The sequence below is a fragment of the Oncorhynchus clarkii genome, unplaced genomic scaffold, assembly GCF_045791955.1.
Source record: "Oncorhynchus clarkii lewisi isolate Uvic-CL-2024 unplaced genomic scaffold, UVic_Ocla_1.0 unplaced_contig_6763_pilon_pilon, whole genome shotgun sequence".
NCBI classification, from domain to species: domain Eukaryota; kingdom Metazoa; phylum Chordata; class Actinopteri; order Salmoniformes; family Salmonidae; genus Oncorhynchus; species Oncorhynchus clarkii.
The window spans coordinates 29,542-56,239 of NW_027258752.1; the positions used below are offsets into that span (position 1 = coordinate 29,542).

The 26,698-nt window shown below is 40.8% G+C and overlaps 1 protein-coding gene across 1 annotated transcript; it reads right to left on the reverse strand.

Annotated features, from left to right (window-relative positions):
* LOC139398496 (annexin A6-like) lies at window positions 1–26,435 on the reverse strand (the record flags this gene model as incomplete). Its single annotated transcript, XM_071144445.1, has 14 exons — window positions 1–675; window positions 6,526–6,648; window positions 7,939–7,997; window positions 8,291–8,386; window positions 10,924–11,017; window positions 11,100–11,153; window positions 11,286–11,365; window positions 20,473–20,563; window positions 21,332–21,445; window positions 21,670–21,764; window positions 21,919–22,000; window positions 23,001–23,079; window positions 25,385–25,443; window positions 26,199–26,435. Coding segments are annotated over 14 exons (1,323 nt in total), but the record flags the coding sequence as incomplete, so codon positions are not given.
* Window positions 26,436–26,698: the final 263 nt, after the last annotated feature.

Here is a 26,698-nt window from a genome sequence, read left to right on the forward strand (position 1 = left end):
GCATCCCTTTAATTATCAGGCGAAACAATGTAACGTGCCCAAAACCATACAGTATTCATTGGATGGATGACCTATTGACCTATCGCATTGTAGAAGCACTATACAAAAAAAAGGTTGACAGTTAGACACATAGGCAAGCAGTTTCCTATCTCTCACTTTCAATGTAAATACCGCTAACACTACAGAAGTTCTGTAAAAAAGAAGAAGAAGAAGAAAGATTTGACATGAAGAAGACAGGCTAGCTGACACGGAGGTGACAGCACAGAGCTTTGGCTCCTGTTCCACTTCTTTACAAATGCATCATTAGTTAGTGATACGTGTAAGTACAGCAAGGTTAGCACCCTAAAATCACTTGAACCAAATTAGATCTGTTTTTACTTCAAGGAAGCTAGGAAGGCTGAACGGAACAGGGACTATATGGGCAGGCTGTTGAGGTCATAGGTCACGTTTGGCAGAGGAGTGGCAGCGGTGTGGGACAAACAGAGCAGACTGACTATCCACACGGGGTTCAATGGGGATGTACGCACAGCACAGTTGACCGGTAGATTCTAGAGTGTTCCAGAAGCTCCACTGGTGTTCTAGAGCCTTCTGGAAGCCTGCTGGGTGGTTCTGGTTCTAGTCTTGTCCTCCACACAGCATCAGCAGGGTCTTACGGTAGTCCCCTGAGGTATCACCCTGAAAGAGGAAGCAACAGCTTTTTAGGAACTTACTAAAACAGTCTCCGTCCCAAATGGCCTATTTAGGAAACGGGGCCATTTGGAACACATTCAAATTTTGAACACAAAATTGAACACACATTGAGAGGAAGGAGTATTTAGTGGCTCTTTTACTGAGTGTTCGAACAGTATACGTTATTATATCACATATTATATAATTAAGCAATAAGGCCTGAGGGGGTTTGGTATACCACGGCTAAGGGCTGTTATTATGCACAACGCAACGCGGAGTGCCTGAATACAGCCCTTAGCCGTGATATATTGGCCATATATCACAAACCCCTGAGGTGTCTTATTGCTATTATAAACTGGTTACCAACGTCATACCCGTGGTATACTGTCTGATATACCACGGCATTCAGCCAATCAGCATTCAGGGCTCGACCCACCCAGTTTATAATTTAGATTATATTGCATATTGTATAACTTAGATTATATCACACATCATATAGCTATATAAATATTCAAAGTTATAAGTTATTCAGAGTGGCGGTACTAATCAGTTAGGTCTATAATGCAGCTCCCACCGTAAAAGCATTGTCAACTGAGTAATACCACACATACAATACAATAACAGAGACACATACAGTACATCACAGAGACACACACACAGTACAGTACAATAACAGAGGCACACACAGTACAGTACATCACAGAGACACACACACAGTACAGTACAATAACAGAGGCACACACAGTACAGTACATCACAGAGACACACACACAGTACAGTACAATAACAGAGGCACATACAGTACCTCACAGAGACACACACACACAGTACAGTACAATAACAGAGACACATACAGTACCTCACAGAGACACATACAGTACCTCACAGAGACACACACACAGTACAGTACAATAACAGAGACACATACAGTACAGTACAATAACAGAGACACATACAGTACCTCACAGAGACACATACAGTACCTCACAGAGACACACACACAGTACAGTACAATAACAGAGACACATACAGTACCTCACAGAGACACATACAGTACCTCACAGAGACACACACACAGTACAGTACAATAACAGAGACACATACAGTACCTCACAGAGACACACACTGTACAGTACAATAACAGAGACACATACAGTACAGTACAATAACAGACACATACAGTACCTCACAGAGACACATACAGTACCTCACAGAGACACATACAGTACCTCACAGAGACACATACAGTACCTCACAGAGACACATACAGTACCTCACAGAGACACATACAGTACCTCACAGAGACACATACAGTACCTCACAGAGACACATACAGTACCTCACAGAGACACACACAGTACCTCACAGAGACACATACAGTACAGTACCTCACAGAGACACATACAGTACAGTACCTCACAGAGACACATACAGTACAGTACCTCACAGAGACACACAGGGTTAGTGGAAAAACCTTCATAGAAAGCAAAGAAGTTATCACTTGTCAGAACCTAAGTTTAAAATTGGTTTTGAAATACATTATTCATGCAAAACGGCATTTTACACAGCAATCAAGAATGTCTCCAAATCAAGTTAGATTTTATTGTATTTTTATGGCACAACAACGGGTATTTACAGCATGTGACTTCTCCACTCTTTCAACCAATCCGTATATCAATCTCCTCTGTTCCATAATAGCTCTTCAAGTCAAGTCAAATCACACTTTATTTGTCGCACACGCCGAATACAACATGGTGTAGACCTTACCGTGAAATGCTGAATACAACATGGTGTAGACCTTACCGTGAAATGCTGAATACAACATGGTGTAGACCTTACCGTGAAATGCTGAATACAACATGGTGTAGACCTTACCGTGAAATGCTGAATACAACATGGTGTAGACCTTACCGTGAAATGCCTACTTACAAGCCCCTAACTAACAATGTAGTTCAATATTTACTAAATAAACTAAAGTAAAAAAAATCCAAAAGTAACACAAGATAATTACATAACAATTACGAGGCTCTATACAGGGGGTACCAGTACCGAGTTAATGTGCTGGGGTACAGGTTAGATGACGTCATTTGTAAGGTGACTATGCATAGATAGGGGGGTCAATGTAAATAGTCCGGTGGCCATTTGATATTGTTCAGCAGTCTTATGGCTTGGGGGTAGAAGCTGTTGAGGAGCCTTTTGGTCACAGACTTGGCGCTCTGGTACCGCTTGCTGTGCGGTAGTAGAGAGAACAATCTATGGCTGGGGTGGCTGGAGTCACCTGTTAAATAGGTTCTGGGTGGCAGTAAGCTTGGCCCCAGTGATGTACTGGGCCGTATGCACTACCCTCTGTAACGCCTTATGGTCAGATGCCGAGCAGTTACCATACCAGACAGTGATGCAACCAGTCAGGATGCTCTCGATGGTGCAGCTGTAGAACTTTGAGGCTCTGAGAACCCATGCCAAATCTTTTTAGTCACCTGAGGGGGAAAAGGTTTTGTCGTGCCCTCTTCACGACTGTCTTGGTGTGCTTGGACCATGTTAGTTTGTTGGTGATGTGGACACCAAGGGACTTGAAGCTCTCAACCTGCTCCACTACAGCCCTGTCGATGTTAATGGGGGCCTGTTTGGCACTCCTTTTCCTATAGTCCACGATCAGCTCCTTTGTCTTGCTCACATTGAGAGAGAGGTTGTTGTCCAGGCACCACACTGCCAGGTCGCTGACCTCCTCCCTATAGGCTGTCTCATTGTTGTCGGTGATCAGGCCTACCACTGTTGTGTAGTCAGCAAACTTAATGATGGTATTGTAGTCGTGCGGGGCAACACAGTCGTGGGTGAACAGGGAGCACAGGAGGGGACTAAGTACACACCCCTGAGGGGCCCCAGTGTTGAGGACCAGCGTGGCAGATGTGTTGTTGCCTACCCTCACCACCTGGGGGCGGCCCGTCAGGAAGTTCAGGATCCAGTTGCAGAGGGAGGTGTTTCGACTCAGAGTCCTTAGCTTAGTGATGAGTTTTGTGGGCACTATGGTGTTGAACGCTGAGCTTTAGTCAATGAACAGCATTCTCACATAGGTGTTCCTTTTGTCCAGGTGGGAAAGGGCAGTGTGGAGTGCGAGGGCAGTGTGGAGTTTCTGGGATAATGGTGTTGATGGGAGCCATGACCAGCCTTTCAAAGCATTTCATGGCTACTGACGCGAGTTAATCATTTATGCAGTTTACCTTTGCGTTCTTCTTGGGCACAGGGACTACGGTGGTCTTCTTGAAACAAGTAGGTATTACAGACTGGGTCAGGGACAGGTTGAAAATGTCAGTGAAGACACTTTGCCAGTTGGTCCACGCATGCTTTGAGTACCCGTCCTGGTCATCCTTCTGGCCCAGCGGCTTTGTGAATGTTGACCTGTTTAAAGGTCTTGTTCACATCGGATGTCGAGAAGCTATTTTTTTTGGGGTCATAAGAGACGGTAGCAGCAATATTATGTACAAAAATAAGTTACAAACAATGCGAAAAAAATAAATAAAATAGCACAGTTGGTTAGGAGCTAATATCATAGACATTATTTAAGGGCCACCCTAACCTGCTAAAGTTATGACTGGGGTGAGTGACCCAAATGGAACCCTATTCTCTCGAAAGTGCACTACTTTCAACCAGGACCAATAGGGTTGTGCACTACATAGGGTGACATTTAGTAAACCCTGTTTTTTGTGTGTTTTTTTATTTTTTACATGTGAGAGCCAGTATAGATCTGTTATTGAGGCACTTCCTGCCTCGGCATCTCCTAGCCAATCACGCTCGGCGGCTTACATAGAGGAAGTTGAGCATGCAGGGGAAATTCCTCAACAGCTGTATTTTGGCAGCCGCAGCGCCAAAAGCCCCACCCAACACAGGAAGCTATAGAGAACATTTCCCTGTTCCACCCGTCTCGTTCAAAAGAGTATGTGCAGCAGAGTAGACAGACAGACAGACAGACAGACACCGCAGACAGACAGACAGACAGACACCGCAGACAGACAGACAGACACCGCAGACAGACAGACAGACAGACAGACACAGCAGACAGACAGACAGACAGACACAGCAGACAGACAGACAGACAGACAGACAGACAGACAGACAGACAGACAGAGCAGACAGACAGACAGACAGACACAGCAGACAGACAGACAGACAGACAGAGCAGACAGACAGACAGACACAGCAGACAGACACAGCAGACAGACAGACAGACAGACACCACAGACAGACAGACAGACAGACAGACAGACACAGCAGACAGACAGACAGACAGACACAGCAGACAGACAGACAGACACCGCAGACAGACAGACAGGCACCGCAGACAGACAGACAGACAGACACAGCAGACAGACAGACAGACACAGCAGACAGACAGACAGACACAGCAGACATACAGACAGACACCGCAGACAGACAGACAGACAGACAGACAGACAGACAGACAGAGACCAGACAGACAGACAGACAGACAGACAGACAGACAGACAGACACAGCAGAAAGACAGACAGACAGACAGACAGACAGACAGACAGACAGACAGACAGACAGAGACCAGACAGACAGACACAGCAGACAGACAGACAGACAGACAGACAGACACAGCAGACAGACAGACAGACAGACAGACAGACAGAGCAGACAGACAGACAGACAGACAGACAGACAGACAGACAGACAGAGACCAGACAGACAGACACAGCAGACAGACAGACAGACAGACAGACAGACACAGCAGACAGACAGACAGACAGACAGACAGACAGACAGACAGACACAGCAGACAGACAGACAGACAGACAGACACAGCAGACAGACAGACAGATAGACAGACAGACAGACAGACACAGCAGACAGACAGACAGACAGACAGACACAGCAGACAGACAGACAGACAGACAGACAGACAGACAGAGACCAGACAAACACAGCAGACAGTGCGAGGGTACAGGGACATGTAAAGGGATATGTAAAGCACAGCAGACAGACACAGCAGACAGACCAGACAGACAGACAGCAGACAGACACCACAGACACAGCAGACAGACAGACAGACAGACAGACAGAGACCAGACAGACACAGCAGACAGACAGACAGACAGACACAGCAGACACACCAGACAGACAGACAGCAGACAGACACCACAGATACAGCAGACAGACAGACAGACAGACAGACAGACAGACAGACAGACAGACAGACAGAGACCAGACAGACAGACACAGCAGACAGTGCGAGGGTACAGGGACATGTAAAGGGATATGTAAAGCACAGCAGACAGTAGACAGCAGACAGACCAGACAGACAGACAGACAGACAGACAGACAGACAGACAGACACCGCAGACAGACAGACAGACAGACAGACAGAGACCAGACAGACAGACAGACAGACACAGCAGACAGACAGACAGACACAGCAGACAGACAGACAGACAGACAGACAGACACAGCAGACGAGTGCGAGGGTACAGGGACATGTAAAGGGATATGTAAAGCACAGACAGACAGATAGACAGACAGACAGAGACCAGACAGACAGACACAGCAGACGAGTGCGAGGGTACAGGGACATGTAAAGGGATATGTAAAGCACAGCAGACAGACACAGCAGACAGACACAGCAGACAGACACAGCAGACAGACACAGCAGACAGACAGACAGACAGACAGACAGACAGACAGACAGACAGACAGACAGACAGAGAGACACAGCAGACAGACACAGCAGACAGTGCGAGGGTACAGGGACATGTAAAGGGATATTTAAAGCACAGCAGACAGTAGACAGCAGTGTGTTAATCGCCATGTAAAATATAAAAACTTACAACCATGGTTTCTACCTGGATGAATTCATGGAGAGAACAGTCGTGAGTCTCCTTGAACTCTTTGCGAATGTTGAAAAGGTCGACTTCGCTGCGTGAGACCATGATGCGGATGAGAGCCCTGTCGTCTGTGCCCATACCCTGCAGAGAGGAAAGAGCCACATGGTTATCCATATAGCTGGATCCCTGGTATTCACTGTTGATGTATCAACATCTATACTCTGGGGTCCACACAAACACAACACAAAACACGACACACAATACAAACACAAAACATAATACAAAACAAACACAATACAAAACACAACACAAAACACGACACACAATACAAACACAAAACATAATACAAAACAAACACAAAACACACAACACAAACATAAAACAATCACAATACAAAACACAACACAAAACAACACACAACACAAAACGAAAACACAAACACAAAACAAAACCCACAACACAAACACAAAACAAAACCCACAACACAAAACACAATACTAAACACAATAACAAACACTATAACAAACATAAAACAAACACAATACAAACACAACACACAATACAAAACACAACACAAAACACAACACAATACAAAACACAGTAGAAACACAAAACATAATACAAAACAAACACAATACAAATCACAAAACACACAACACAATACAAAACACAACAAACACTATACAAACACTATACAAGCACAACACAAAACACAAAACACAATACAAAACACAACAAACACTATACAAACACTATACAAACACAATACAAAACACAACAAACACTATACAAACACAAAACAAAACACAACAAAATACAAAACACAGTACAAACACAAAACACAACACACAACACAAAACACAATACAAAACAAACACAACACAACCAAAACACAACACACAATACAAACCACAATACAAAACAAACACAACACAACACAACACAAAACAAACACAACACAACACAACACAAAACAAACACAACACAACACAAAACAAACACAAAACACAAAACATAATACAAAACACAATACAAAACAAACACAATACAAAACACAATACAAAACATACAACACAATACAAACACAAAACAATCACAATACAAAACACGAAACAAACACAAAACACAACACAAAACAACACAAAACGAAAACACAAAACACAACACAAAACACAATACAAAACCCACCACAACACAAAACACAATTTCAAACCACAATAACAAACACAATAACAAACACAATAACAAACACAATACAAAACACATAGTACATAGCCTACCAGGTAGACATAAACAACATGAACTGCTCAGAAAATCCATCCCCTGCTAGTACTAACAGCTAGCCTAGTAAAAACTGCATTTAGCTAGCCAGTGAAATATAGCTGGACTGCAATGGGAGCCATTTTGTAAAAGAAGACAAAATAGACCTACCTTCATGGCTTTGTACAGGCGCTCAGCAAAGTAATTAGACTGGTTCTTTACACTCCGAACTGCAGAGAGAAAGAGACAAAAACTAAATATTACAATAGCCAAACCTGTAAGATGTAATTTGTCAACAGCCTCAATTTTCTTTTTTTTCACCTTTATTTAACTAGGCAAGTCAGTTAAGAACAAATTCTTATTTACAATGACAGCCTAGGAACAGTGCCTGTTCAGGGGCAGAACGACAGATTTGTACCTTGTCAGCTCGGGGATTTGAACTGGCAACCTTCCGGTTACTAGTCCAACGCTCTAACCACTAGGCTACCCTGCCGCCCCACTGTCCATGCAGAACAATCCTTACCTATGCCATACATGGCCTGTTTCACGTCTCCAGACATCTCCTTCTTGATGATCTGTTCAATGTCCTTATTGCTGCATCGAACAAACTCTTGGAACACTGAGAAACAGAAATGACATGTGAATCGTCAATCATAAAAGCCAGATATCGAGGCTTATATATCCAATAATATGTCTATCTAATACCGCATTAGTGCTAACACAGTGTTTCTCTGGTACCTCTCTGAGATGTGGTCAGTAGTGATTAAACAGTGTTTCTCTGGTTCCTCTCTGAGATGTGGTCAGTAGTGATTAAACAGTGTTTCTCTGGTACCTCTCTGAGATGTGGTCAGTAGTGATTAAACAGTGTTTCTCTGGTACCTCTCTGAGATGTGGTCAGTAGTGGTTAAACAGTGTTTCTCTGGTTCCTCTCTGAGATGTGGTCAGTAGTGATTAAACAGTGTTTCTCTGGTACCTCTCTGAGATGTGGTCAGTAGTGATTAAACAGTGTTTCTCTGGTACCTCTCTGAGATGTGGTCAGTAGTGATTAAACAGTGTTTCTCTGGTTCCTCTCCTGAGATGTGGTCAGTAGTGATTAAACAGTGTTTCTCTGGTTCCTCTCTGAGATGTGGTCAGTAGTGATTAAATAGTGTTTCTCTGGTACCTCTCTGAGATGTGGTCAGTAGTGATTAAACAGTGTTTCTCTGGTATCTCTCTGAGATGTGGTCAGTAGTGATTAAATAGTGTTTCTCTGGTTCCTCTCTGAGATGTGGTCAGTAGTGATTAAACAGTGTTTCTCTGGTTCCTCTCTGAGATGTGGTCAGTAGTGGTTAAACAGTGTTTCTCTGGTTCCTCTCTGAGATGTGGTCAGTAGTGATTAAATAGTGTTTCTCTGGTACCTCTCTGAGATGTGGTCAGTAGTGATTAAACAGTGTTTCTCTGGTTCCTCTCTGAGATGTGGTCAGTAGTGATTAAACAGTGTTTCTCTGGTTCCTCTCTGAGATGTGGTCAGTAGTGTTTCTCTGGTACCTCTCTGAGATGTGGTCAGTAGTGATTAAATAGTGTTTCTCTGGTACCTCTCCTGTGATGTGGTCAGTAGTGATTAAACAGTGTTTCTCTGGTTCCTCTCTGAGATGTGGTCAGTAGTGATTAAACAGTGTTTCTCTGGTACCTCTCTGAGATGTGGTCAGTAGTGATTAAATAGTGTTTCTCTGGTACCTCTCCTGTGATGTGGTCAGTAGTGATTAAACAGTGTTTCTCTGGTTCCTCTCTGAGATGTGGTCAGTAGTGATTAAACAGTGTTTCTCTGGTTCCTCTCTGAGATGTGGTCAGTAGTGATTAAATAGTGTTTCTCTGGTATCTCTCTGAGATGTGGTCAGTAGTGATTAAACAGTGTTTCTCTGGTATCTCTCTGAGATGTGGTCAGTAGTGATTAAACAGTGTTTCTCTGGTTCCTCTCTGAGATGTGGTCAGTAGTGATTAAATAGTGTTTCTCTGGTTCCTCTCTGAGATGTGGTCAGTAGTGATTAAACAGTGTTTCTCTGGTTCCTCTCTGAGATGTGGTCAGTAGTGATTAAACAGTGTTTCTCTGGTACCTCTCTGAGATGTGGTCAGTAGTGATTAAACAGTGTTTCTCTGGTTCCTCTCTGAGATGTGGTCAGTAGTGATTAAACAGTGTTTCTCTGGTTCCTCTCTGAGATGTGGTCAGTAGTGGTTAAATAGTGTTTCTCTGGTACCTCTCTGAGATGTGGTCAGTAGTGATTAAATAGTGTTTCTCTGGTATCTCTCTGAGATGTGGTCAGTAGTGTTTCTCTGGTATCTCTCTGAGATGTGGTCAGTAGTGATTAAATAGTGTTTCTCTGGTACCTCTCTGAGATGTGGTCAGTAGTGATTAAATAGTGTTTCTCTGGTACCTCTCTCTGAGATGTGGTCAGTAGTGATTAAACAGTGTTTCTCTGGTTCCTCTCTGAGATGTGGTCAGTAGTGGTTAAACAGTGTTTCTCTGGTACCTCTCCTGTGATGTGGTCAGTAGTGATTAAACAGTGTTTCTCTGGTACCTCTCTGAGATGTGGTCAGTAGTGATTAAACAGTGTTTCTCTGGTTCCTCTCTGAGATGTGGTCAGTAGTGGTTAAACAGTGTTTCTCTGGTTCCTCTCTGAGATGTGGTCAGTAGTGGTTAAACAGTGTTTCTCTGGTTCCTCTCTGAGATGTGGTCAGTAGTGATTAAACAGTGTTTCTCTGGTACCTCTCTGAGATGTGGTCAGTAGTGATTAAACAGTGTTTCTCTGGTTCCTCTCTGAGATGTGGTCAGTAGTGTTTCTCTGGTTCCTCTCTGAGATGTGGTCAGTAGTGATTAAACAGTGTTTCTCTGGTTCCTCTCTGAGATGTGGTCAGTAGTGATTAAACAGTGTTTCTCTGGTTCCTCTCTGAGATGTGGTCAGTAGTGATTAAACAGTGTTTCTCTGGTTCCTCTCTGAGATGTGGTCAGTAGTGGTTAAACAGTGTTTCTCTGGTACCTCTCCTGACATGTGGTCAGTAGTGATTAAATAGTGTTTCTCTGGTTCCTCTCTGAGATGTGGTCAGTAGTGATTAAACAGTGTTTCTCTGGTTCCTCTCTGAGATGTGGTCAGTAGTGATTAAACAGTGTTTCTCTGGTACCTCTCCTGAGATGTGGGAAGCTCCTGGTACAGAGGATACTCATGAACTTAATCTCCATGTCGTCAGAGTCTTCGTTACAGGCATCGGCCAGTTCCTGAAAAGAGCATCAACACTATTCCACAATAAACCCCGTTGAAAATCTAACGAGCGAGAGTCATGTTGCATGATGTACTCACCTGGGCGTCCACCAATGCTCTGTCCCAGTCAGCTGGACCCTGCTCTCTCGCCCCCTGGTGGGGGAGGAAGAGCACGACGGGTATTGTTATGTAGAATAGACTTCACTCACTGATATAGAATTATACGGACGGCCATATTATGTCCCGTTGTTTTGTAGATGTACAGTGCGAGGGAATAAACGTTACCTGCACCAACGACGTCAGGATCTGACTGAAGCGTCCTGAGGTGTCCGACTGGATGGCGTCCTCCATGCTCTTCTTATAGCCTGCAAGACATCGGACCCAGGTTAATACAAGGCTATTATTCATGCATCATGGGTGTTTATAGCTACAGTAACTGTTAGTGCTTCAGGGTGTTCTGGTTTAGTAACAGCTACCAGAACAACTGGCTCCCCCTAAAGGCAACAAAAGGTACCACAGTTGAAAGAACAAATAAAATTAAATTGTACTTGATGCGTACATATATTTTGTAGATGTTGTGGCAGGTACAGCAAAATGCTTGTGTTTCTAGCTCCATCAGTACAGTAATATCTAATGCTTGTGTTTCTAGCTCCATCAGAACAGTAATATCTAATGCATGTGTTTCTAGCTCCAACAGTGCAGTAATACCTAATGCTTGTGTTTCTAGCTCCAACAGTACAGTAATATCTAATGCTTGTGTTTCTAGCTCCAACAGTACAGTAATATCTAATGCTTGTGTTTCTAGCTCCAACAGTACAGTAATATCTAATGCTTGTGTTTCTAGCTCCATCAGTACAGTAATATCTAATGCTTATGTTTCTAGCTCCAACAGTGCAGTAATACCTAATGCTTGTGTTTCTAGCTCCAACAGTACAGTAATATCTAATGCTTGTGTTTCTAGCTCCATCAGAACAGTAATATCTAATGCTTGTGTTTCTAGCTCCATCAGTACAGTAATATCTAATGCTTGTGTTTCTAGCTCCAACAGTACAGTAATATCTAATGCATGTGTTTCTAGCTCCATCAGTACAGTAATATCTAATGCTTGTGTTTCTAGCTCCATCAGTACAGTAATATCTAATGCTTGTGTTTCTAGCTCCAACAGTACAGTAATATCTAATGCTTGTGTTTCTAGCTCCATCAGTACAGTAATATCTAATGCTTGTGTTTCTAGCTCCATCAGAACAGTAATATCTAATGCTTGTGTTTCTAGCTCCAACAGTACAGTAATATCTAATGCTTGTGTTTCTAGCTCCATCAGAACAGTAATATCTAATGCTTGTGTTTCTAGCTCCATCAGTACAGTAATATCTAATGCTTGTGTTTCTAGCTCCAACAGTACAGTAATATCTAATGCATGTGTTTCTAGCTCCATCAGTACAGTAATATCTAATGCTTGTGTTTCTAGCTCCATCAGTACAGTAATATCTAATGCTTGTGTTTCTAGCTCCAACAGTACAGTAATATCTAATGCTTGTGTTTCTAGCTCCATCAGTACAGTAATATCTAATGCTTGTGTTTCTAGCTCCATCAGAACAGTAATATCTAATGCTTGTGTTTCTAGCTCCATCAGTACAGTAATATCTAATGCTTGTGTTTCTAGCTCCATCAGTACAGTAATATCTAATGCTTGTGTTTCTAGCTCCATCAGAACAGTAATATCTAATGCATGTGTTTCTAGCTCCATCAGTACAGTAATATCTAATGCATGTGTTTCTAGCTCCATCAGTACAGTAATATCTAATGCTTGTGTTTCTAGCTCCATCAGTACAGTAATATCTAATGCTTGTGTTTCTAGCTCCAACAGTACAGTAATATCTAATGCTTGTGTTTCTAGCTCCAACAGTACAGTAATATCTAATGCATGTGTTTCTAGCTCCAACAGTGCAGTAATACCTAATGCTTGTGTTTCTAGCTCCAACAGTACAGTAATATCTAATGCTTGTGTTTCAAGCTCCAACAGTACAGTAATACCTAATGCTTGTGTTTCTAGCTCCAACAGTACAGTAATATCTAATGCTTGTGTTTCTAGCTCCAACAGTACAGTAATATCTAATGCTTGTGTTTCTAGCTCCAACAGTACAGTAATATCTAATGCTTGTGTTTCTAGCTCCATCAGTACAGTAATATCTAATGCTTGTGTTTCTAGCTCCAACAGTACAGTAATATCTAATGCTTGTGTTTCTAGCTCCATCAGTACAGTAATATCTAATGCTTGTGTTTCTAGCTCCAACAGTACAGTAATATCTAATGCTTGTGTTTCTAGCTCCAACAGTACAGTAATATCTAATGCTTGTGTTTCTAGCTCCAACAGTACAGTAATATCTAATGCTTGTGTTTCTAGCTCCAACAGTACAGTAATATCTAATGCTTGTGTTTCTAGCTCCATCAGTACAGTAATATCTAATGCTTGTGTTTCTAGCTCCAACAGTACAGTAATATCTAATGCTTGTGTTTCTAGCTCCATCAGTACAGTAATATCTAATGCTTGTGTTTCTAGCTCCAACAGTACAGTAATATCTAATGCTTGTGTTTCTAGCTCCAACAGTACAGTAATATCTAATGCTTGTGTTTCTAGCTCCAACAGTACAGTAATATCTAATGCTTGTGTTTTTAGCTCCAACAGTGCAGTAATATCTAATGCTTGTGTTTCTAGCTCCAACAGTACAGTAATATCTAATGCTTGTGTATCTAGCTCCATCAGTACAGTAATATCTAATGCTTGTGTTTCTAGCTCCATCAGAACAGTAATATCTAATGCTTGTGTTTCTAGCTCCATCAGTACAGTAATATCTAATGCTTGTGTTTCTAGCTCCAACAGTACAGTAATATCTAATGCTTGTGTTTCTAGCTCCATCAGTACAGTAATATCTAATGCTTGTGTTTCTAGCTCCATCAGAACAGTAATATCTAATGCTTGTGTTTCTAGCTCCATCAGTACAGTAATATCTAATGCTTGTGTTTCTAGCTCCATCAGTACAGTAATATCTAATGCTTGTGTTTCTAGCTCCATCAGAACAGTAATATCTATTGCATGTGTTTCTAGCTCCATCAGTACAGTAATATCTAATGCATGTGTTTCTAGCTCCATCAGTACAGTAATATCTAATGCTTGTGTTTCTAGCTCCATCAGTACAGTAATATCTAATGCTTGTGTTTCTAGCTCCAACAGTACAGTAATATCTAATGCTTGTGTTTCTAGCTCCAACAGTGCAGTAATACCTAATGCTTGTGTTTCTAGCTCCAACAGTACAGTAATATCTAATGCTTGTGTTTCTAGCTCCAACAGTACAGTAATACCTAATGCTTGTGTTTCTAGCTCCATCAGTACAGTAATACCTAATGCATGTGTTTCTAGCTCCAACAGTGCAGTAATATCTAATGCTTGTGTTTCTAGCTCCAACAGTACAGTAATACCTAATGCTTGTATTTCTAGCTCCAACAGTACAGTAATATCTAATGCATGTGTTTCTAGCTCCATCAGAACAGTAATATCTAATGCATGTGTTTCTAGCTCCAACAGTACAGTAATATCTAATGCTTGTGTTTCTAGCTCCAACAGTACAGTAATATCTAATGCATGTGTTTCTAGCTCCAACAGTGCAGTAATACCTAATGCTTGTGTTTCTAGCTCCAACAGTACAGTAATATCTAATGCTTGTGTTTCTAGCTCCAACAGTACAGTAATATCTAATGCATGTGTTTCTAGCTCCATCAGAACAGTAATATCTAATGCATGTGTTTCTAGCTCCAACAGTGCAGTAATACCTAATGCTTGTGTTTCTAGCTCCAACAGTACAGTAATATCTAATGCTTGTGTTTCAAGCTCCAACAGTATAGTAATACCTAATGCTTGTGTTTCTAGCTCCAACAGTACAGTAATATCTAATGCTTGTGTTTCTAGCTCCAACAGTACAGTAATATCTAATGCTTGTGTTTCTAGCTCCAACAGTACAGTAATATCTAATGCTTGTGTTTCTAGCTCCAACAGTACAGTAATATCTAATGCTTGTGTTTCTAGCTCCAACAGTGCAGTAATATCTAATGCTTGTGTTTCTAGCTCCAACAGTACAGTAATATCTAATGCTTGTGTTTCTAGCTCCAACAGTGCAGTAATATCTAATGCTTGTGTTTCTAGCTCCAACAGTACAGTAATACCTAATGCTTGTGTTTCTAGCTCCAACAGTACAGTAATATCTAATGCATGTGTTTCTAGCTCCAACAGTACAGTAATATCTAATTCTTGTGTTTCTAGCTCCATCAGTACAGTAATATCTAATACTTGTGTTTCTAGCTCCAACAGTGCAGTAATACCTAATGCCTGTGTTTCTAGCTCCAACAGTACAGTAATATCTAATGCTTGTGTTTCTAGCTCCAACAGTACAGTAATATCTAATGCTTGTGTTTCTAGCTCCAACAGTACAGTAATATCTAATGCTTGTGTTTCTAGCTCCAACAGTGCAGTAATATCTAATGCTTGTGTTTCTAGCTCCAACAGTACAGTAATACCTAATGCTTGTGTTTCTAGCTCCAACAGTACAGTAATATCTAATGCATGTGTTTCTAGCTCCAACAGTGCAGTAATACCTAATGCTTGTGTTTCTAGCTCCAACAGTACAGTAATATCTAATGCTTGTGTTTCTAGCTCCAACAGTACAGTAATATCTAATGCTTGTGTTTCTAGCTCCAACAGTACAGTAATATCTAATTCTTGTGTTTCTAGCTCCATCAGTACAGTAATATCTAATACTTGTGTTTCTAGCTCCAACAGTGCAGTAATACCTAATGCCTGTGTTTCTAGCTCCAACAGTACAGTAATATCTAATGCTTGTGTTTCTAGCTCCAACAGTACAGTAATATCTAATGCTTGTGTTTCTAGCTCCATCAGTACAGTAATATCTAATGCTTGTGTTTCTAGCTCCAACAGTGCAGTAATACCTAATGCTTGTGTTTCTAGCGCCAACAGTACAGTAATACCTAATGCTTGTGTTTCTAGCTCCAACAGTACAGTAATATCTAATGCTTGTGTTTCTAGCTCCAACAGTACAGTAATACCTAATGCTTGTGTTTCTAGCTCCAACAGTACAGTATTACCTAATGCTTGTGTTTCTAGCTCCAACAGTGCAGTAATATCTAATGCTTGTGTTTCTAGCTCCAACAGTACAGTAATACCTAATGCTTGTGTTTCTAGCTCCAACAGTGCAGTAATATCTAATGCTTGTGTTTCTAGCTCCAACAGTACAGTAATATCTAATGCTTGTGTTTCTAGCTCCAACAGTACAGTAATATCTAATGCTTGTGTTTCTAGCTCCATCAGTACAGTAATATCTAATGCTTGTGTTTCTAGCTCCAACAGTGCAGTAATATCTAATGCTTGTGTTTCTAGCTCCAACAGTGCAGTAATACCTAATGCTTGTGTTTCTAGCTCCAACAGTACAGTAATATCTAATGCTTGTGTTTCTAGCTCCAACAGTACAGTAATATCTAATGCTTGTGTTTCTAGCTCCAACAGTACAGTAATATCTAATGCTTGTGTTTCTAGCTCCATCAGTACAGTAATATCTAATGCTTGTGTTTCTAGCTCCAACAGTGCAGTAATATCTAATGCTTGTGTTTCTAGCTCCAACAGTGCAGTAATACCTAATGCTTGTGTTTCTAGCTCCAACAGTACAGTAATATCTAATGCTTGTGTTTCTAGCTCCAACAGTACAGTAATATCTAATGCTTGTGTTTCTAGCTCCATCAGTACAGTAATATCTAATGCTTGTGTTTCTAGCTCCATCAGTACAGTAATATCTAATGCTTCTGTTTCTAGCTCCAACAGTACAGTAATACCTAGCAACACAAAACAATACACACAATACCCCCAGAACTAAAATAAATAAATATCAGAACGAGCAATATCAGCGTCTGCAATATCAATAAATACTGTACATATATACGGGTGTGAAATAGACAGTATAGACAGTAGTTATATAGGATAGTGTGTATAGACAGTATAGACAATAGTTAAATAAGGATGGTGTGTATAGACAGTAGTTATATAGGATGGTGTGTATAGACAGTATAGACAGTAGTTATATAGGATGGTGTGTATAGACAGTATAGACAGTAGTTATATAGGATGGTGTGTATAGACAGTAGTTATATAGGATGGTGTGTATAGACAGTAGTTATATAGGAGGGTGTATATAGACAGTAGTTATATAGGAGGGTGTATATAGACAGTAGTTATATAATAGGATGGTGTGTATAGACAGTAGTTATATAGGATGGTGTGTATAGACAGTAGTTATATAGGAGGGTGTATATAGACAGTATAGGCAGTAGTTATATAGGACGGTGTGTATAGACAGTAGTTATATAGGATGGTGTGTATAGACAGTAGTTTTATAGGATAGTGTGTATAGACAGTGGTTAAATAGGATAGTGTGTATAGACAGTAGTTATATAGGAGGGTGTATATAGACAGTATAGACAGTAGTTATATAGGATGGTGTGTATAGACAGTTGTTATATAGGATGGTGTGTATAGATAGTAGTTATACAGGATGGTGTGTATAGACAGTATAGACAGTAGTTATATCGGATGGTGTGTATAGACAGTATAGACAGTAGTTAAATAGGATGGTGTGTATAGACAGTAGTTATATAGGATGGTGTGTATAGACAGTAGTTATACAGGATGGTGTGTATAGACAGTATAGACAGTAGTTATATAGGATGGTGTGTATAGACAGTATGGGCAGTAGTTATATAGGATGGTGTGTATAGACAGTATGGACAGTAGTTATATAGGATGGTGTGTATAGACAGTATAGACAGTAGTTATATAGGATGGTGTGTATAGACAGTATGGACAGTAGTTATATAGGATGGTGTGTATAGACAGTAGTTATATAGGATGGTGTGTATAGACGGTATAGACAGTAGTTATTTAGGATGGTGTGTATAGACAGTATGGACAGTAGTTATATAGGATGGTGTGTATAGACAGTAGTTATATAGGATGGTGTGTATAGACAGTATGGACAGTAGTTATATAGGATGGTGTGTATAGACAGTAGTTATATAGGATGGTGTGTATAGACAGTAGTTATATGGATGGTGTGTATAGACAGTAGTTATTTAGGATGGTGTGTATAGACAGTAGTTATATAGGATGGTGTGTATAGACGGTATAGACAGTAGTTATTTAGGATGGTGTGTATAGACAGTAGTTATATAGGATGGTGTGTATAGACAGTATAGACAGTAGTTATATAGGATGGTGTGTATAGACAGTATAGACAGTAGTTATACAGGATGGTGTGTATAGACAGAAGTTATATAGGATGGTGTGTATAGACAGTAGTTATATAGGATGGTGTGTATAGACAGTAGTTATATAGGATGGTGTGTATAGACAGTAGTTATATAGGATAGTGTGTATAGACAGTAGTTATATAGGAGGGTGTATATAGACAGTATAGACAGTAGTTATATAGGATGGTGTGTATAGACAGTAGTTATATAGGATGGTGTGCATAGATAGTAGTTATACAGGATGGTGTGTATAGACAGTATAGACAGTAGTTATATCGGATGGTGTGTATAGACAGTATAGACAGTAGTTAAATAGGATGGTGTGTATAGACAGTAGTTATATAGGATGGTGTGTATAGACAGTAGTTATACAGGATGGTGTGTATAGACAGTATAGACAGTAGTTATATAGGATGGTGTGTATAGACAGTATGGGCAGTAGTTATATAGGATGGTGTGTATAGACAGTATGGACAGTAGTTATATAGGATGGTGTGTATAGACAGTATAGACAGTAGTTATATAGGATGGTGTGTATAGACAGTATGGACAGTAGTTATATAGGATGGTGTGTATAGACAGTAGTTATATAGGATGGTGTGTATAGACGGTATAGACAGTAGTTATTTAGGATGGTGTGTATAGACAGTATGGACAGTAGTTATATAGGATGGTGTGTATAGACAGTAGTTATATAGGATGGTGTGTATAGACAGTATGGACAGTAGTTATATAGGATGGTGTGTATAGACAGTAGTTATATAGGATGGTGTGTATAGACAGTAGTTATATGGATGGTGTGTATAGACAGTAGTTATTTAGGATGGTGTGTATAGACAGTAGTTATATAGGATGGTGTGTATAGACGGTATAGACAGTAGTTTTTTAGGATGGTGTGTATAGACAGTAGTTATATAGGATGGTGTGTATAGACAGTATAGACAGTAGTTATATAGGATGGTGTGTATAGACAGTATAGACAGTAGTTATACAGGATGGTGTGTATAGACAGAAGTTATATAGGATGGTGTGTATAGACAGTAGTTATATAGGATGGTGTGTATAGACAGTAGTTATATAGGATGGTGTGTATAGACAGTAGTTATATAGGATGGTGTGTATAGACAGTAGTTATATAGGATGGTGTGTATAGACAGTAGTTATATAGGATGGTTTGTATAGACAGTATAGACAGTAGTTATATAGGATGGTGTGTATAGACAGTAGTTATATAGGATGGTGTATATAGACAGTAGTTATATAGGATGGTGTGTATAGACAGTATAGACAGTAGTTATATAGGATGGTGTGTATAGACAGTATGTGCAGTAGTTTTTTAGGATGGTGTGTATAGACTGTAGTTATATAAGATGGTGTGTATAGACAGTAGTATAGACAGTAGTTATAGAGGATGCTGTGTATAGACAGTATAGACAGTAGTTATATATGATGGTGTATATAGACAGTATAGACAGTAGTTATGGAGGATGCTGTGTATAGATAGTAGTTATATAGGATGGTGTATATAGACAGTATAGACAGTAGTTATGGAGGATGCTGTGTATAGATAGTAGTTATATAGGATGGTGTGTATAGACAGTAGTTATATAGGATGATGTGTATAGACAGTAGTTATATAGGATGGTGTGTATAGACAGTATAGACAGTAGTTATAGAGGATGCTGTGTATAGACAGTATAGACAGTAGTTATATATGATGGTGTATATAGACAGTATAGACAGTAGTTATGGAGGATGCTGTGTATAGATAGTAGTTATATAGGATGGTGTGTATAGACAGTAGTTATATAGGATGATGTGTATAGACAGTAGTTATATAGGATGGTGTGTATAGACAGTATAGACAGTAGTTATAGAGGATGCTGTGTATAGACAGTATAGACAGTAGTTATATAGGATGGTGTGTATAGACAGTAGTTATAGAGGATGCTGTGTATAGACAGTAGTTATATAGGATGGTGTGTACTTGGTGGAGGCTGGCTAGTGGTGACTATTTAACAGTGATGGCCTGTGTGGCAACAACCACAGCTTAAAACACAGACTAGAGGGCTATTATTATTATGATGGAGTGCGCTATAGGCCTCACCAGCCCGGTAGGCAGTGTTCATGGCATGGATCTCCCCGTTGCTCCTGGTTACCAGGATCTCAATCAGAGCATGTTCGTCTGTCCCCGCCCCCTGGCAAAATATGGAAATAATTAGTGTGACTCCCGGGAATAGGAATGAGATGTTGTCATTCTGGTTTGTTTGAGAAACCAAACACCGCATGTATTCTAAATGCTGGGATTTACATTTTTGAATCTTTGGATTTAGTCACCATGGAAACCCCTACCTTGGTCAACACTGTGTCAGCCAGTCTGACTCAATAATGGGAATTTCTCTCTCTCTCTCTCTCTCTCTCTCTCTCTACTTTATTGGCATGGGAAACATATGTAAACATTGCCAAAGTTAGTGGAGTAGATAATAAACAAAAGTTAAATAAACATTACAAAGTAAACATTACACTCACAGAAGTTCCAAAATAATAAAGACATTTCAAATGCCATATTATGTCTATTCCTCTCCTCTCCTCTCCTCTCCTCTCCTCTCCTCTCCTCTCCTCTCCTCTCCTCTCCTCTCCTCTCCTCTCCTCTCCTCTCCTCTCCTCTCCTCTCCTCTCCTCTCCTCTCCTCTCCTCTCCTCTCCTCTCCTCTCCTCCTCTGTTTTTATTCATAGTTTGTCATATCGGTCTCAAACATCAAACCACCCACTGGAGAAAGAACCTGTAGGCTGTCCTTTGTCTGTGGAACATACTAAATCTGTATCACACAGAACAGAAGATGTTATCTCATACTAAGACTTGTCTACTAGATATGTATCACACAGAGAGATCCACCATCCCCACAAACATTCAGTGTCTCTATACATTTCTATATATTATATACACTGACCACCACCTCCTCCTACCTCCATCGCTTTCCTCATCATCTTGGCGTCAAACTCAGCGGGCGTCAGCATCAGGCCGATAATCAGCCTCTCCAGGTTCTTAGAGAGCTCAGACTTCAGATCCTTCATCAGGTCCTATAGGAGAGGTCGTAGTTAACACACAGAACAGATGACCATCTTATCCTGTGTACATCTGTGGCCCATGTGTGAAACTGCAGGCACAAAATGGCCGCTGTGCATCGCCCACTCGCTGGAATGATGTCATTACATTCTAGCACACAGATTGAGTTTTGGATGTGGTGGGTTTCACAGTACAATGTAAAGCGCCACTATGTGAGTGTTGGGGGTGTCTGTCTTACCCTGCCGAGGATGGACTTAAAGGCCTGTCTGATCTCCTGTCTCTGCTCGTTGCTCCTGTTAGCCACAATGTTAATGATGACGTCTTCATCTGTGCCTGAAGACATGAACAATGGTTATAAATACCTGTTTTATCAAACACTTCCATATATCTGTTTCATACAATATCACATGATGTATGAACCAGTTACAACAACGTCATTAAGACGGTTAGAGTGAAGGTGATGTGTTTTCCATGGGAGGCTATGTACCAAAGCCTTTCATGGCTTTCCTCAGGTTCTGAGCATCATCAGCCGGGTCGAAATCACTGGCAGGACGGATGGTTGGTCTGAGCTGAAGAAGAGAGGATGAGACCGGGGGCAAGGGTCAAATCAGATATAGTACACACACACAGACACACACAGCGAGACAGACAGACAGACAGACAGCGAGACAGACAGACACAGACAGACAGACAGACAGACAGACAGACAGACAGACAGACAGACAGGACAGACAGACAGGACAGGACAGACAGGACAGACTTCAAAGGGTCAGAGCAGCAAACATGCACAGATGTGCAGTTCAGGAACACTCTTAGACTCAGTGTTGTCACGGTAACCAAATATCAATGAATCTTCTATCACTATTTAGTTTATGATCAGAAGTCCTGGAGGGAGAGAGGCCTGGAAAACAACTGAATCAGAGTGTGTGTGTGTGTGTATGTGTATGCGTGTGTGTGTGTGTGTGTGTGTGTGTGTGTATGTGTGTGTGTGTGTGTGTGTGTGTGTGTGTGTGTGTGTGTGTGTGTGTGTGTGTATGTGTGTTGTGTGTGTGTGTGTGTGTGTGTGTGTGTGTGTGTGTGTGTGTGTGTGTGTGTGTGTGTGTGTGTATGTGTGTGTGTGTGTGTGTGTGTGTGTGTGTGTGTGTGTGTGTGTGTCTGGATGTCCATGTCTGCAGGATCATTGTAACAGGAACTGTCTGTATTTCAACAGTGTAATTAGTGAAATGTTGTGAGGAGGGGGTTGAGGGGCCACAGCAAGGGAAGAGACGGTAGAGTTATCACCGCGGGTTGAGGGGCCACAACAAGGGAAGAGATCCTTGTAAAGGTAATGAGATGCATGCCAGAGCCAGAACAAACATGCAATCTATACTATAAGCAACTCTGAAATGTAGTGTGCTGTTTTCGAGGGCCAAAATGAGCGAAAAATGCGTCCCAAATGGAACCATATAAAGTGCACTAGTTTTGACCAGAGCCCAATTAGTGTACTACATAGGGCCATTTAGAACAGATTCATTGAATAGAATGCCATTTGGGATGTGTGAGTAGACGGCAGAGGGCAGAGGGCCGAACCTGAACTTTGGTCGTGGCACTTGTTTCCCACATCTTGTAGGCTAGCTGAGCAGCCTCTGGGAAGAACTCTCCTGCTAGGCTGCAATGACCAATTACATACCAATGAGTCAAGGAGTATAGAACACAGTGAATCGCAAAAAACAGACAGCGGTTTATAAGCCCATCTGGGCTGGGCATCCTGAAGATAAAAGACACTATAACAATACAATGTATCTAGTTGAATCTAACCATGAGTCAACATAACACCACCAACAACAAAACCACAGAGCTAACCCCGACTAGGGCTGTTGCCGTGACCGCATTACCGAGTCATGAAGGCAGTCAAATTCCACGTGACCATAATTAGGTTTCTCCAAGCTCTGATGCTGCTGATGGTCATAAGTAGGCTACCAAACTTGCTAACTGCCTCGTACTCAGCCCTCTATTGTCCCGCTAATCACTTTGACATCAATGCAAATGTTATGGAAAATCGAATCAAACACTTCATGAGAGCCCATGAGCGCATGTTGCGCAACATTTCTATAGGCTCTGCAATTGTGTGAGAAAACAGAGTGATGGCCTTTATTAAAAAGAGGAGGATCCCATCAGCCTCTATAGGCTAGGCCTGCTATATTTATTTATCAACTTTCCTAATATAATATTGTATTCTTCATACTATTAAATAATATAAAATAATGCCAGGGAATTGTAAGCAAATCTTGTCTGCTGAATGAACTAGTGTAGCCCACAGCCATTGGGCATAGCCAGATCAGGACCTAACAGAAGGACAACTCAGACGACGCTATTCTGTTCTTCTGAAATAGACTACGTTTTCTTCATATCATGTTTCTTTTGACCGGTCTAAAATAAATAATGGATTTATTGTGATGGTGTAGGTTATATTACATGGATTTATTGTGATGGTATAGGTTATATTACATGGATATATTGTGATGGTGTAGGTTATATTACATGGATTTATTGTGATGGTGTAGGTTATATTACATGGATTTATTGTGATGGTGTAGGTTATATTACATGGATTTATTGTGATGGTGTAGGTTATATTACATGGATATATTGTGATGGTGTAGGCTATATTACATGGATTTATTGTGATGGTATAGGTTATATTACATGGATATATTGTGATGGTGTAGGTTATATTACATGGATTTATTGTGATGGTGTAGGTTATATTACATGGATATATTAAACTTTTTAAAATGTAGATGTTCCAAATGTCTGCATCAGTGGCTTGTAGGCTGTGTGGAAGCCAGGATATGCTACATGTGTTTATGTTAATTAACAGGTCAATTACTGTGAGACCGACAGTTATTTGCTTGACAATCACCGGCTGCCGAAATTTCATGACCGCCACATCCCTAACCCCTCCCAACAACAAAACCAGAGCTATCCCTGACTCCCCAACATATCTAAAGAAAACCCACTCTGGTAATTTCCTAGATAAAATATGCTATTCTGAGATCTGACACATTCAACATGACATCATGTTCCTTTCCTTTGTTTACTCTACTAATAATAGTTCACTAAAGTAGCCAGGTCGTCATTCAGGTCGTCATTCAGGTCGTCATTCAGGTCGTCATTCAGGTCGTCATTCAGGTCGTCATTCAGGTCGTCATTCAGGTCGTCATTCCATGAAATTAGTGCCGTTTGTTCCTCTTTGATATTTTAGGTAGAAATTGTGCACCATTGCATTTTTAAAAGCCTGCTATATTAAATGAAGTGCCCTTTAATATAGACCACATGGAGAATTTAATAAATCCATTTTTTTATATGAATAAAGGCTTGCTAGAGTAACAAATTCAGCATTTTGACACAAGGGAATTTATGGCTGATGAAATCATCATCTGTTACTGTCAGCTATGTTACAGTCAGCCCTGCTACTATATTTGGCACTTTAATAGCCATTTATTTATTTTTACCTCTTGAGATGGAAGAATGTCAAATAAATATGTGAAATCAAAAGTTTATTTTTAACCAAGTCAAATTTGAATTGTTGGAACGACCCAGCTGTAGCCCTAGCCTACACTAGCCTGGTCACAGATCTGTTTGTACTCTTGCCATCTTCATGCCAACATGATGTTGGCATGACAATGAGTGACATGCACCCTTCAGGCTTGCCCTTTGAGAGTTATATATTAACAGCATTTCTCCTCTGACTCATTCCTGAACTATGACAACATTTAATTCTAAATTCTCTCACTTTTCAGGGAAGCTTTGGGTTTCAGCTCCTTGGCTTAATGTTTCCTCAGCAAAGGCATTATTAAATTTGCCAACTGTGAATAAATTGAGATGGTGCAATGTCGCCCCCAAGTGGTGTACATGAACTACTGCAAAACACAGTAATGATGAGCTCTATCAATCAGCAATAACTAACTTACTCATCATCTCCTCCACACAGGGCGAGCAGAGTCCTCTTGTAATCTCCTGATGTGTCTTCCTGTTGGGTAGAAGACCAGACAGAACATTAAGATACCATGTTAAAAGATAGAGATACAGAGATATGTACGGATAAACAGAAAGCTACTTAGACAGACAATGAAACATACATATAGACAGATAGCTAGTTAGATAGACAGATAGCTAGTTAGATAGACAGGGATATATACAGATAGACAGATAGTTAGTTAGATATACACATAGACAGATAGTTAGACAGGGAGATAGACAGATAGTTAGTTAGATAGACAGGGAGATATACAGATAGACAGATAGCTAGTTAGAAACTCAGAGAGATAGACAGATAGACAGATAGCTAGTTAGATAGACAGATAGCTAGATAGACAGATAGCTAGTTAAAAAGACAGGGAGATAGACAGATAGCTAATTAGATAGACAGATAGCTAGTTAGAAAGACAGGGAGATAGACAGATAGCTAGTTAGATAGACATAGCTAGTTATAATGACAGGGAGATAGACAGATAGCTAGTTAGATACACAGGGAGATATACAGATAGACAGATAGCTAGTTAGATACACAGGGAGATATACAGATAGACAGATAGCTAGTTAGATAGACAGATAGCTAGTTAGAAAGACAGGGAGGTAGACAGTAAGTATAGAGTCATAAAGTCACTCTTATTTCAGTCACTAGACAAGGTAACTAAGAACTAAGACAGAAGTTCAAAGAAGAGGCATTGTAACATCTATAGGATGAAAGCATCTATGGGTTTAAGACAAGTTAAGTTGTATCACCTTGATCATGTTGTACAGGGACTTCTCATAGCACATACGGAAGCACTCCCGAATATCCAGCATGTCTATCTCAGAACGACAGATCATGATCCTGATCAGAGTGTTGTCTTGCGTACCAAGACCCTGGAGAGAGAGAGAGAGAGAGAGAGGGAGATATTGAGGGGGGAGAGAGAGAGGGAGGTGAGAGATAAAGAAAGAAATAGAGAGAAATAGAGACAGAGACAGAGAGAGAGGGAATGTTGGTCAGAGTGAGGTTGGTCAGAGTGAGGTTAGTATGACTGAGGTTGGTATGAGTGAGGTTGGTCAGAGTGAGGTTGGTCAGAGTGAGGTTGGTCAGAGTGAGGTTGGTCAGAGTGAGGTTGGTATGACTGAGGTTGGTCAGAGTGAGGTTGGTCAGAGTGAGGTTGGTATGACTGAGGTTGGTCAGAGTGAGGTTGGTCAGAGTGAGGTTGGTCAGAGTGAGGTTGGTCAGAGTGAGCTTGGTCAGAGTGAGGTTGGTC